Genomic DNA, 13,512 nt, shown 5'->3' with positions numbered 1-13,512 from the left:
CTGTTTTGTTTTACTGCCTCCACAGATGCTACCTGATCTGGAGAATATTTCCTGCGTTGTGTATGTTTATTTCAGGCTTGGAGCGCCCGCAGTGTTGTACTTTGGGGCCAAAGTGAGGTTCTGGGTGTACGAGACTAGCACTCGTCCCTCACCTCCAATCTTTTTATTGAGTTGGCTCTGATCTTGAATACACCATTCACGGCCCTGCTTTGGGCGCTTGAGTTCTGCTCAGAAAAAGGCAAACACGCAAAATGTATAAATGTTAATTTTCTTTTTATTTCAAATATAAATCTTCCAAAAAGGAAGGAACTTTGAAGAGCATTCAGTTTATCTTTGGCATGTCATCACATCATAGAAAAATGGACATCTTGATAAGACAAATGCAATCCGATATGAACATTCTAAGTATATACAAATATAGTGCATAATAATGACATTGCTATACAATCCTATACACCGAATGGGCTTTAAAAAGAAAGTCCGGGTTTTTTAAAAAAGTTTCCAGTCTCTTGTTTTATGCGAAGTGGCTCAGTTACCAGGGTCTCCAGACGGAATCTGAGGAATCTGTTGGTGCGCCCACACTGACAGCAGTGGTGGCAGCCGAGAGTGGAAGCGGGAAGCCGGCTGCTGGGGTAGTCCCAGACTGTTGTATGGGGGACCTGCTGGCCGGAGAGATGGCGGAGGGCAGTGCACTCACGTTGGTATTGGCATACAAAGGGATGATCGGTCCTGTCGTTAGCTGTCCATTGGGTCCAAAGGCCGTGTTAGGAATGAGGAATGCAAATTGGCCGTCTGATGCTGGCACAAGCTGGAACCCGCCATAGACTTTCGTGGCTGCGGCAACGGCTGCTGCGGGCATTACCTCGGCAGCAGCCAGTTTGCAAGGCATGTTGACTCCGTTCAGGGGCAGCCCGCTGCCCCCTGATCCCGGGAGCTGGACGTGCAAGGGCTGTCCAAAAGCAGCGTGGGAGCCGCCGCTCACAGCTGGGCTGGGGGGCGGTTGGGTGTAATTCATGGCGTTGATCTGAGACATGCAGTTTGCCAAATGACTGAGGAGTCTGGTCCGGACTTCTGTGTTGACCCCTTCGCAGGTGGACAAAAATCGAGTCACTTCGTTCATACACTCGCTGAAACCGGCTCGGTATTTGCCCAGAACTGTTGGGTCTGTACTCAAAGCAGCTAAAATGTTAAAAAGAGAGAGAGAAATTAATCATCCCATTTGATTGCCCTATCTCCAAGTTTCAGTAATCGATTGATAAGACAGTTTGTTATACGTATCGTATTCGCATTATAGAATTGCGTCTTTCCAAATACTGAGTAATCATACAACTATTTAAATGACTTAGACATATTTGCCTTTACTTATGCGTCACAAATTAAACAAATTGATAAGCTTACGTTCTGAAAATGATTTAACACAAGGCCATTTCGTTTTGAGGAGCGAGTACAGAAGCAGTCGCCAAGTTAGAATCTATAAATAACCCAGACCGTGGGAAGCCCTAACTTTCGCCAAGTCAGTGAAATGTTACCGAATACCAGCTAGACCACAGGCGGAAGTTCGAAAGACAGCAATAAATTGTGAATTAAACACTCACCAGTCATCTGGACGCGCTGCAGATTTCGGAGATGTTTCACTGTCATTTCCAGGATGTCAGCTTTTTCTAACTTTGAATGTCTCGAGCTCTGTAGAAATATTTGGCATAAATGAGGGGAAGTGACACGCACACACACTGTACTAACTCTTTGCCTCCTGACACCACACAAAGTTAAAACACACGATTAGGTACTTACATCTTTCTTCAGAGCATCCAGGATCAGTGTTTTAAGTTGACTTAAACTTTCATTTATTCTAGCCCGGCGTCTCTTCTCCATAATCGGTTTGGATGACTAGAAAAAGAAAGGATGTTTCATTAAGTAATAGGAACAGTCTTAGATGCTATGTATGACTTCTACCACACGAGATACAGCAGTGGGAAAAGTATTTACCTTCCGATTTTCAGAAGCAGTTTTTGGCTTATCTGGTGTAGCGTTTAAACTAGCAGGGGTAGCAGCCACAGGGGAAGAAGACGATTTCTCCATTATATCTGCTGGCATTTTCTTATAAAGAGTGCAGCAGATTTGTATTAAAGCGATTCCTTTCGATCTGTAGCTTTAAAAAAAAATGTGTTGTCTTCTTTCCGCGTCTTGCAACCTGCGAGTTTATTTGCCAGGCAGCCGGGGCACTTTTATTTTATTTCTCTCTATATATATTGCTTTGGTTGTGTTATTATCAGTGATGTGAATGCAGAATCGCCACTGTGCAAAGATCAGCTCTGGCCGCCTGTATTTATATCTGGGATTGCACGCGAACGGCTCGTGTGAAACTTCTCAAAGTTTCTTTCCCACACTAACTTGTGACCAATCAGAGCGCGGCACACACGAGCCCGTCCCCGGGGCGCGACGCTGCAGCTCGTGGTGGACGGCGCGCCACGATTGGTTGCAACGCGACGGGGCGAGTGGCCAATAAACGTGTTGCAGTCGCCCCGGTGAGCTGTCAATCAAAGGAGGTGGGGGTTGGGGAGGTGGAAGCGCGGGGGAGGGGTTGGGGGAAGGGGATCTGCAGGCTGGAGGCGCTTTGACGTCTGTCGGCATGCGCGAGCTCCATTATCAGGTGGGAGCACGTGCCAAGTGGGGGAGGGGAGGCAGGATGAGAGGAACAGCAGCTGTGGAAAAGCCTGGGAAAACCACTCCCCTCCCTGCCTGCTCCCAGGAGAAGGCTTCTAGTAAATATTTCGCGGCGGAGACTGTGGACGCTCAGGGGAAAGTGCGATGCTGCCGTGCCGGAAGCTGCAGACCGATGGCGCTCGTGAGCCACAGCCTGCCGTGATTTTGAAGGCGGGGCGGCGGGGGAGGGGTTTGCTTCTTGCAGTGTTCGTGCTGCCGGGGACCCCCTCGACGCGTGGCAAGCAACCAGCAGGGGCACGGTGCACCAGGAGCCGGGATCAGATGCTGCAGCAGGCCAACAAGTTGCAGCTACCCTCCGCGTCAAGCAAACACTAACGGCGGAGAGAAGTGTCTGGTGAGCCTCAGACTTAACTCCCCGCACATAAACATTGGGTGTTGGCCTGATGCAATGGCTGCCGGCGTCCGGGAGCTGGGGCTGGAGGGGGGACGCCTGCGGTTAACCCATTCAAGCTGCAATGAAGCCTCAGGCCATGCAAAACACACTATCCGCCTTGCAGCCGGCAGCAGCCCTCCTTTTTGCGCTGATTGCACCGGGCATAAAGCTAACATTCTCGGAAGACGCTGGTACCCACAGTAACAGCATTTAGTTGCGGATTATTGTCATATCTGCGCAACTCTTCAGGACATGCAGTGATTACCAATCTCTGTATATGCAATTTTCAAAGACCATTTATCGTAATTTGCAAGTTCCTCGCGGCCCAGAGGGATAGTTGCCTTTTCCAGGCAAAGTTTCGTTAGTTATAGAGATAAAAGCGATTGGACGTCATTATTATGATGTATTTCCATTTTGCAAATATAACCCCCGCCCCCCCTCCTCCACCCACCCACACACACACACACACACAAACAAACAAACAACATGGGTAGCTTCAAAAGGAAAAGTAGATGAGACCTGAAGCAGTTAGCACAGTATTAAACATGTTAGAAGCGGCTTTGTGGAGGTATTTGCGTCATCACGAGATAAAGAAACACATGTTGCACAATGAAACTTCATTTTTTTATGGCTACTGCCTCGTCATCGTATAATTTGAATCAAGCTCAAATATGTAAAATCTCAATCGGAGAAAATGTATTATTAAGCGTAACTGAAGAGATTTTGAACAATGGATTAAGAAAAATAAATACAGTATTTTCATTTGACTCTTATGTAGTTTCAGCAATGTTATATTTTTTACTCCAAATTTCCAGCATTGACGCTTTTTTAAAATAAAGTTCCCATGTACGATTTCTCTTACATTGTGAGCTGCGCTGGCCTGAACATGTCCAAAACCTGCTGCGTGAACTTGATTTGTGAAGGCTATTGATGAAATGTGAACACTTAATAAACTGGCAAGCAGCTAGTGCGATCCAGCCGTAACGATACGGAACGAGGAAAACAGCAACCGCCTTATTTAGTTTTCAATCATTTAAAGCGGAAATGACAACTATTTCGGTGAATAAATCACACACCGGTTTCGATTTGCGGCGGGTTTTTAAAAAAATACAAATACAGTGTTTTTCATTAATTCGTTTGTACTGGATGTTCAACAGTAAAGTTAAATCAGGATGCTTATTCATTTTGTGACATTACAGGAGGAAAATAATAGTTTTCCTGATATATCATTTATCAGGCACGGGATCAATAGGTAGGATTCGAGTTCCTGAAATATGACGTGTCAGATGAAACCTTAAAACCTGCCATGTATATTTTTAACTCCAGGATGTATACTTTTTAAGTCGAACATAACTTTGAATAATTTCAATAGAAGCTTCTATTCAATTCTCAAAACCACATTTCTCCTGATAAGTAATTAATTAAGTTAACGTGTGTACACTGTCTTTCCCAGTAAATAGAATGTTCTACTGACAACCAGTAACTACACTCATTGGAAAGATGTGATAATAGTGCTTTCAAATGAACTGATTTACAGCCTGTATTATCAGAAACCATGAATGATCTGCGAGTACTGCAGCGGGCACTGTGGAACGGCTATTTGCCAATTGATTACATTGAGGGATAGTTTGTGTCTGCTTGTCCCGGACAACAATATTTAGACAAAATGCAGCTCCTGATGAGTCATGAGCCATCGGATGCATTTCAAGACTGCCTGCAGATTCTCGGTATTTCCTCAAACTTTCGGTACATATTTAAAACATAATCAAATATAACGTGGGCATCGCCTGTTACATTTTGCCGTGGCGAATACATGATTAACCTGTGCCAAATTTAACAGGTCACTAATACTTCAACGTATTTCTTATCATAGCGAATTGTTTGATTTTTTTTTTGTTAGCTATTCCCATTGAGAAGAATTACCCCTGTCCCCAGAGGTAAATTCTGGATTGCTGCTGTGTGCAGCTGTCACGTGGCAGTGAAATGCTCACTCAGTTTGGTGAAGCCTTTCTAAATTTGTTCAAGTTACACTGATTACAGGTAGAATGATGTGTGGGACTGGGACCCGGCCGTTCGACCTGTTGTCGCTTCTATAGCTTTTATGTTTATTGTTGAAACAACAAAAGCAACGCACTTTAGGAGGCGTCCCTTGCATCGTCCTGACTTGATTGTTTTGCTGCGTGCAGAAAGACAGTTGTGGCTGGGATTTTGAGGGCTGGTGAGTTGTTTTGCCTCAGGTTCCGAAAGCTGTTTTGCAAACGCCTCACTGATTTTCTCACACTCAAGATCCATAGAAGGCCAGCAAAGCGCGTCCCTCCCTGCCAACAAGCCCTCCAGCTCTTTTGAAATCCAGAGTACACAATTCCTCTATACCTGATTTGCACCTGGTCAGTGCTAATCTCATACATCACGTCACTGCTCCCTTCAAGTACCGTGAGAAAAGTAAAGTTAGAGTGAAAAGGTGCACCAAGATGTTTACACTTTGCCTGTGTGCAAACCAATTGACTAAACACATATGTACCTATATCAAACATCGATAAGGTCTGATGATAAAGTGCTGAGGGATATATAGGATTGCAAGACAGATGGAAATTACAATTTAATCAGAATGTCAAGTATATACTCAGAACCGTATCAAAATATGTTAGCATTTAAGGTGTCAATTGATCGCTGCAAATCACATTAGACAAACCTTGAGGCCGGTAAAAAGTAACCTTAATTTTGTAAGGCGGTTTAATCAAACTGAGCGCTTTTAAAATTGAACGTTTAAGCTTTTTTTTCAATTAAATGCTTCTATCTGCTTCAATTTCAATCGAATGAAACGGCTCTCGAAACGCCAATATGTGACAATGGTTAAGCAGCCTTTGCGATTCCAGGCACATTTTTACTGATAATTGTCTGGGTATTCAAATGTTTCTTTTTCTAAAGCTTGTTGTGGGAAATCAGAGAGCGCCGATCGTGCTGAAAGTACTGTCACACGACTGACACACGACAGGGCAGCGTCTCCGAGAGGAAGAAGCTCTCCAAATCAGCTGCCAGTGCCAACGCGAATGGACACAGACAGCGAAAGAACATTTAACACTCTGAGGGTATTTAATTTTCCCGCTCGAGGAAAATGAGATTTCTTGAAACAAAAAATCAACTACCAACATAACTAGACAAGGGCAGTGACCAAAGCTTTGAGTTTTGTGATGTTAAATTTGCAGGGACCCTGTGAATTAAAGGAAATAAATTAGAACATTATTTGAAATACAAACTGAAACCACTTTCCGAAACTAGGTTTCGATTTGCAGGACGTTGTATTTTAAAAGCTTGATTAATATTTATGGATTTGTCCGGTCCATTTGTCCATCAGCCTTTACAACTGCTTCGAATTCTCTGTGATGATTTTGTGGCACATAACTTTTCGAAAGTGTACAGTAAGAGGCATAATGAATTTGGAGGGTCCAGAATCAAACAACGTGTCAGGCGTACTGTTTGGAGATACGGTGGAAACACCTAAAATAGTCATGGTTTGTTATGTTGTGAAATCAGTCCAGCACACATTGTTTTATATCACAGCCACTGCATAAATTTCTGGAATGTTTAATGTAGATCAAGATTTCAACCCAGGTAATGATATCGCTTTACAATGTGGGTTTTATGATTATCTTACATCAGCAGGCAAAGGAGGGTCATCGATTTTTCTTAAACTACATTCCCATTCCATCGGCTAATAGCTGTTAACGATTAACTCGTTTTACAACAGTGTTCGATTTGCTCACGTTCAGCACTCAGAATATATTCTAAATAAATGGATTATGCCTCGACTGCATTTGAACATCCAACAGTTAGTTGTTTGTGGCGTGAGCTCATTGATCTCACCGCCAGATTTACGGCTATGCTGAACTCTATTTCTGATCGCATTAAATATAACACCTAAAATAGAGACGATTTCAACTGTAGTGACTTTCTGAATACCATGTGTCCATATTCCGAACGAGCAGCATCAGTGTGATGACCTTTTCCCTTCGTCTAATGTTCTAATTACATCCAATGGCATTTAAAGCATCATTATTACGTCCTAAAACCCAGGACATCTACCTTCTCGGAGTAGGCACATGTGAACATCACCACCTCCAAGTTCCCCTCCAAGTTACACGCCATCCTGACTGACAAATATTTCACCGTTCCTTCATCCTGGCTGGGTCAAAAATCCTGGAACTCCGTACCTGACACATTCACAACATGGACCCCGTTGGTTCCAGAAGATTAGGGATGGACAATAAATGCTGGCCTTGCCAGCGATATTCACATCCTATGAATGGATTAAAAAAAAATCACCGGCATTTCCAAGTGCCCATGATGCAGCAGAATGTCAAGGCAGCTGTTGTTAAATTGCTCATATCAGACTAATATAGTCATTTTTGTTTACTTGTGCTCCTTTCTCATTTTTATATCTTTATTGTAGGTTGTGAGGTTGCCCCCAGTCGTGCAAGAACGCAATTACGAGCAATTATAAGTGTTAAAGTACGTGAGAATACTGAAGATAACAGGATTTGGTTACCAGGTCCCGGTCAGTTATTGGACTATTATTTGTCGCACAGACCAACAATGATTGAAGTAATCAAGGTCTGAACCACTTTGACGATATACCGCACATGTTAGAAGTGTTTTGATTAGAACTCTTTTGATGTCAGTTTTCCAGAGATTACAGTCAAATCCCACCCTTACCCCCCAAATCTAAGAATTTGTGTTGCCTTTCCATGAATTACAATTGCAATTCTGTATATATGGAAATAGGAGGTTGGTACTTGGTAATCGACAAGGTGCCTCAGTCCCAAGTGCCATGAAAGAATCTAAATTTTCCACTTGTACCAAAACGAATATTGGATTACAATTGTGTGTACTTTTTCTGTTGGTACCAATTTCTTGCGTTGATTTCTACAGTATGAATTTTGATGCATCTTTCATTATTTTCATACTTGACTGCATGATGTAATATTTGTCGACCTGGACTAGAAAAATAATGTATCTGAAAGCCAGAGAGAAATCAAGACATGTGTGATAAGGTATGGGCAAACTAGACACAGTCTTTGTCTGGTATGGGCAAACTAGACACAGTCTTTGTCTATGATTCATTTAAAAATAACTTTCTTAGCATGTTTGACTTTAGATTTACAATGGTAATCATAATTTCCTGCTTCAGTTCTATTGAGCAAACAACTCCAAATATTCTCAGTATAGCAACTGAAGTCCTCAGGTTAGGCCCAGCTAATACAGATTTACAACTACAATGTTGAACCAACATAGTCAACATAATATCCAAATAGTGTTTTTGTCAGAATACAGCACTGGAATGATATATTTTGTGAACAATTTGTAGGTGTAGACTAAATGTTATTATGATAAGCATTATTCTTATTCTATAAGATATGAACAAAGTTCACACCTACAAATTTTGGTTTCTAAATCCCTAATTAATTTAACAGCTTACATTAACTTAATCAATATCTACCACCTCATAACTATTTCTGATTATCTACTCCTACTATACCAAGGTGGCATGCTTGATATAATATTGCTTGCATGGACAAAGAGGTCAAGTAAACATGTTATCAACTCATTTTACTTATTGAAGGTTTCTGTGATTATGGGGTTGAAGTTGATTGCTGCAGGAATTGCTGGGATCCTTGTATTTTTACTGATCCGACCCATTCTCAATTTCAGATAGGGACAATCTCCCAGTGATTTGTCTATCGACAGACGACGATGAATAGAATAATTTTTTAGTGTTACAATCCTGCAGTTAAACTGTGTTTACAAACAAAAATTTGTAACAAGCATCCCTTTCAATTTAGACCTTATATAGCAGGGTCTCCATCATGTACTTTTGAGTCCCCCAGCTCTCCAATCCCAACAACTCAAGCCTAAGCTTCTATTTCTTATTAAGTGATTTCTTCTATTTGAATTTCATCAGCCTAAAGATTTAGAAAGTGCTGTTTTAGCACTGTTCCCTCATTGCTGGATAAATTCTACATCAGAACAGTAAAATCTGATAGTATCAGCAACTTGAGATATATGCAGATTAATGGGAATGTGGAGTTGAACTTTTATATAGTTTCTGAGGCTTTATGAAGTGCACCTATGGAGCTGACAAAGACAAACTTTGAACAGCTCTGGAATATAGTTTGCTTGTGAGAGTTAAAAGTAAAAAAAACCTCATCAGGAACATTTATATTGCTGCATTTTCAGGTTTGTACTTCAAAAGGTGGTGTATTAACCCTTAGTCCAGGACTTGAGCACATAATCTAGGCTGATACTCCTGTTCAATATTGAGGGAAATATTAATTTCAGGTGAGGTCTTAAACCAAGCTCCACTTGACTGTTCCAGTTTATGTGGATGTTAAATGGTACATTTAACCCTATCATTGTTGCAAAATGGTCTGAGACGCCTTGTCTCACTTGATTGAACTAAGTTCTAAATCTAACTTAAATTCAAACCTAAATCACAGATCATAAGTTCAGCATCAATGTAATGCCAAATCTGCTTTAAACTAAAGCTAAACCTATATGCTATTAATTTCCAATTGTCTGTCTTAACTTGGACAAAAGATCTGCAGGAATCTCAGAGAAATGATGGTCGATCAGGGAATCCCTACTAAATCTCAACCCTGTAGTATGCAAGCACTAACAAATTTCCATGGCACTATTTGAAGAACAGGAGTTTCTCCTAGAGCTTGTCCAGGTGCAATCGCTACCAAAAAACAAGTAAACTGGTAATTCATCCATAGCTCTTTGCAAAACCTTACTGTGCTCAAAATGGATGTCACATTTGCTGATGTAACAGTGACAATTTCAACAACAGTTTGGGGTGTTTCTGAGAAGATGACAAGGAGCTACTGAAATACAAGTCTTTTGGTAAAACAAGCAGTTGGGAATTAACGTTTTAAATTTCTGACCCTTTGCATTATTTAAGCCATGTTACCCAAAAGGTTAAAGAGGTAAGTAAATGTAATCTAATGCAAGTTATGTGGATAGTTGGAGAACCTGGGGTTGTCCTCCTTAGAAAAGAGATTTGATAGAAATGTTCAAAATCATGACCGACCTGGACAGAGTAAATAGAGAGAAACTGTCCCTGTTGGCACAAGAATCAACAATCGGAGGACACTGGTTTAATGTGATTGGTAAAAGAAGCAATGGTGACATGAGGAAGAATTTTTTTATGCAACAAGTATTTAGGGTCTGAAAACAACTGCCTGAGATGGTGGTTGAGGGAGATCCAATCGTGGCTATCAAAAGGGAATTGGGTAAGTACCTGCAGAGAAAAAAAAAATCCCAGGACCACCTGGGAAAGAGCAGAGACAGGGGTGGGAGTAGCAGATTGGTCTTGCAGAGAGTAGGCAAGGGCTGAATAGCCTCTTTCTCTGCTTTAACCATTTTATGATTCTGTGTACTCCATCACATTAAGAAATTTGATTCTTACTCATTTCCTGGTTTCACTACAACAACTTAGATGTATATAGCACCTCTAACGTAATAAAACGTTTCAGGGCACTTCACAGGAGCATTACAAGGCCAATTATGGCACCAAATCACACAAGGAGATATTAATTCAGATGATCAAATGCTTGGTCAAAGAGGTAGGTTTTAAGGAGGGTCCCGAATGAAACAAAGTTAGAAAGACCAGAGGTTTTAGGGAAGTTATGTTAGAGCTTTGGACCGAACTGAAAGTGCAGTCATAATGGTGGAGCAATTAAAATCGGAGGTGCTGAAGGGGCCAGCATTAGGTGAGCGCAGATGTCTGGGAGAGTGGGGTGGAAGCTAAAGGAGATAGGGAGGAGTGAGGTCATGGAGGGCTTTGCAAAGAAGGATGAGAATTTTAAAATCAACACACACAGTTAACCTTTCCAAACAAACCGACCCTAGTGCTGGCGATTTCTTAATTCCTGTGACTGCTAGCTCTACCTATTGCATTCTAATGTAACATACACAAAGTGGGCGGAGAGAAAATAAAGGCTGCTGATTTACTTTAGGCTTTAATCACAAAGGGATGAACTGTAGCTATAAATGTAAATGATTAAAGCTAATTCGGCCTAAAGGGAATCTATCAGCAGATAGTAGCTTTTGGATGTTCGCGTTCGAACCAGCAAGATGAGCCTTATCAGCAGAGTTCTGACATGACACCTTTCAAGAATTGGCTGGTTACTTAGAAAAGAGCAATCTGTCTCTACCTTTCCCGTGGGAGTTTGCACAGTCAGGATAACCCCGAGACCTCGCTGGTGTGCTGCCAGCAACATTAAAGAACTTCCCTCACGATTACAGGGGCATTATGCTGTTTTTGATTGTCCTGAGATTAGATTTTTAGAAAGGAAAAAAAACCTGCGGTTCACATGATCCTTGTATTGCACAGTGAGGCCGCTATTATTTGGCAATTGTGAAGCTGCCAATTTCATTTTGAGCGTACTTTCATCACCGCAGTGGTTTTAGTTAAAACGTTCAAATGACAGCTGTAACTTAAGACTGTAAATAGGTTCAACGTTCAACAAATGAAATGCCGAAAACTGAATTCAAACCGATTAGTATCTGGTTTGCGCTATTAATGAAATGCGGATGAAAAGGAAACTAATGACGGGACATGCTTTTATCATGCTTAACATGTTTGGCTCTAGTTTCTACAAAATTTAAAATATGTATTTTTTTTTTACAGCTGCCACAAAACCTGCCCTTTTGTGCTCCCCTGCGTGTCCAGCCATTTAGAATTAGTGCATTGGTTGCCTCGTTTGAAGCAACGAGAAAGTTCAGAGTGTTCCCACATCTGAATGACATTATCCACAGCAAGAAGCATTGCTGAACATGCGTTTAAATAATCCTGATGCCCAGAGATGATACCATCATACATAATGTTTGCTGCCGTCGCTTTTCTTAAGGTATGGTTACAATGTTGGTAATACTGGTATTCCGTCTGTGCTATTTTTGGCTACCTCTTCATTTACCTATTCACCCTCGTAAGCATTACCACAAAATGGAATCGGCTTCCATATGTACTCTGATGCCACTAAACTCTATCTTTCTACAATCTTTCTTGACCTCACAACCAATTCTTTGCTGTAAAAGTGTTTGTCCGTCATAGTTGCAAGTGAATCACAATGTCTTTCAACTGATTTAAGCTGCCTGCCTGGCATTTACTCAAACTGAACCAAACCTGGCAGAATTTGGGTCCTATTTGATGTTTAGGTGAGCTTTAAACCCCTTATTCTATTTATTACCATAACAATTTATTTCTGTCTTCATAACTTTGCCTTCACTCCTACCATCTGCCCCTCTGCTGTCGGAACCTTCATCCATACCTTTGTTATCTCTAGAATTGATTTTCTGAATGTCTCCCTTGGCATCCTTCCATCCTCAACCCTTTATGTCCCCAACTTGTCAAAAACTCAGCTGCTCCTGTTCTGTCCCACAGTAAGTTGCATTATCCTGTCGCCCTGGTTTCTGCTAATGTACACAGCTTCCAGTCCCCCAAAACATTACATTTTAAATTATCATCGTCAAATGCTCCATGATCTCACCTCATGCCACCTCTGCAGCCTTCTCTAGCCTCAGATAGCCTCCTGCACCCTTTGGTTCTCTGGCTCTGGCCTTTAGTGGATCCCAGCTACTTTCACCACATAATCTGCGATGGAGCCCTTGGTTGCCTTGTTCCTACTCTCTGGAACTATCTCCTTAAAACCTTTCTTCACTCTGCCTTTCCCTCTCCGGAAAGAGAGGTTTAATGCCAGTTTGTTATTTAAAGATGACGTGAACAGATTTAGAAAAAAACACTGCTTTATAACATTATGTAAGAGCTTAGGTAAGAAAACACAGAATTAAATAGAATTTACAATATACTTTCCATTAAATACAGGTATGGTATTCAACAATTATTGGGCAATCATAATTATTTGATCTCACCAATGTGATCTATCTCTAGGTAACAAAGATGCTTTGTTGGTGACATGACACCACAGAACTGCTGTCTGTGCTGTGTACATCAATCTCTGATTTAAAAGGCCCATAGATTGCAGTTATGCAACTGTCAAGCTCATGTCATTTCATTTGTACCCAGACTCAGCCAAATCAATTATTATGGGCATTCCCTTAAATGGACTAGAAATGTAATTTATATTTTTATGGTCAATGAGGACACACAGTAGGCTGTTTAGTTCTCAAATTACCTTAATCTTTATGCTATTTGTAATCCATAATGTTTGTTCCAATTTTGATTTGTTTTAGTAATGACATGGATACATGGTTGGGGCTCATCTCAGGTTCAGATGTGACACCAATGTTGCAAGGAGTCTGGTTCTGCCTCAGACAGTTGCCAGAGAGAGCGATAGAATTAGTGGCTAGGGGAATGGGTTTTGTGGAGGGGACCAAACACAATGGCTTCCATTTTC

General features: G+C 41.4%; 1 protein-coding gene and 1 long non-coding RNA gene across 3 annotated transcripts; one reads left to right on the top strand and one right to left on the bottom strand.

Moving 5' to 3' along the window:
• Positions 1 to 256: 256 nt before the first annotated feature.
• Positions 257 to 12,814, bottom strand: her6 (hairy-related 6). Of its 2 annotated transcripts, none has more exons than XM_078563884.1 (4): positions 12,646 to 12,814; positions 1,792 to 1,887; positions 1,596 to 1,683; positions 257 to 1,179 (listed from the first exon to the last, which is right to left on the bottom strand). In XM_078563884.1, exons 2-4 carry the CDS (start codon positions 1,870 to 1,872, stop codon positions 533 to 535), a joined length of 816 nt encoding a protein of 271 aa, XP_078420010.1. In that variant the 5' UTR covers positions 1,873 to 1,887; positions 12,646 to 12,814; the 3' UTR covers positions 257 to 532. The 2 variants fall into 2 exon arrangements, with proteins under 2 accessions (XP_078420010.1, XP_078420009.1); XM_078563883.1 differs by lacking the exon at positions 12,646 to 12,814 and adding an exon at positions 1,987 to 2,372.
• LOC144693822 (uncharacterized) lies at positions 4,767 to 8,112 on the top strand. Its single transcript, XR_013579605.1, has 3 exons — positions 4,767 to 4,843; positions 6,026 to 6,186; positions 7,548 to 8,112. It is a non-coding gene; the product is annotated as an uncharacterized LOC144693822 (long non-coding RNA).
• Positions 12,815 to 13,512: the final 698 nt, after the last annotated feature.

The sequence above is a fragment of the Cetorhinus maximus genome, chromosome 19 (genome assembly GCF_964194155.1).
Source record: "Cetorhinus maximus chromosome 19, sCetMax3.hap1.1, whole genome shotgun sequence".
NCBI classification, from domain to species: domain Eukaryota; kingdom Metazoa; phylum Chordata; class Chondrichthyes; order Lamniformes; family Cetorhinidae; genus Cetorhinus; species Cetorhinus maximus.
Note: the sequence above shows the minus strand (reverse complement) of the source record. Positions and strands in the feature narration are given on the sequence as shown.

What these genes read in the sequence shown, in the direction of transcription:
- her6 (XM_078563883.1), bottom strand. Translation starts at nt 2,094, where the DNA reads ATGCCAGCAGATATAATGGAGAAATCGTCTTCTTCCCCTGTGGCTGCT. An exon ending in TGGATGCTCTGAAGAAAGAT is followed by an intron (nt 1,684 to 1,791) that starts GTAAGTACCTAA and finishes ATATTTCTACAG; the next exon opens with AGCTCGAGACATTCAAAGTT. An exon ending in GCAGCGCGTCCAGATGACTG is followed by an intron (nt 1,180 to 1,595) that starts GTGAGTGTTTAA and finishes TTAACATTTTAG; the next exon opens with CTGCTTTGAGTACAGACCCA.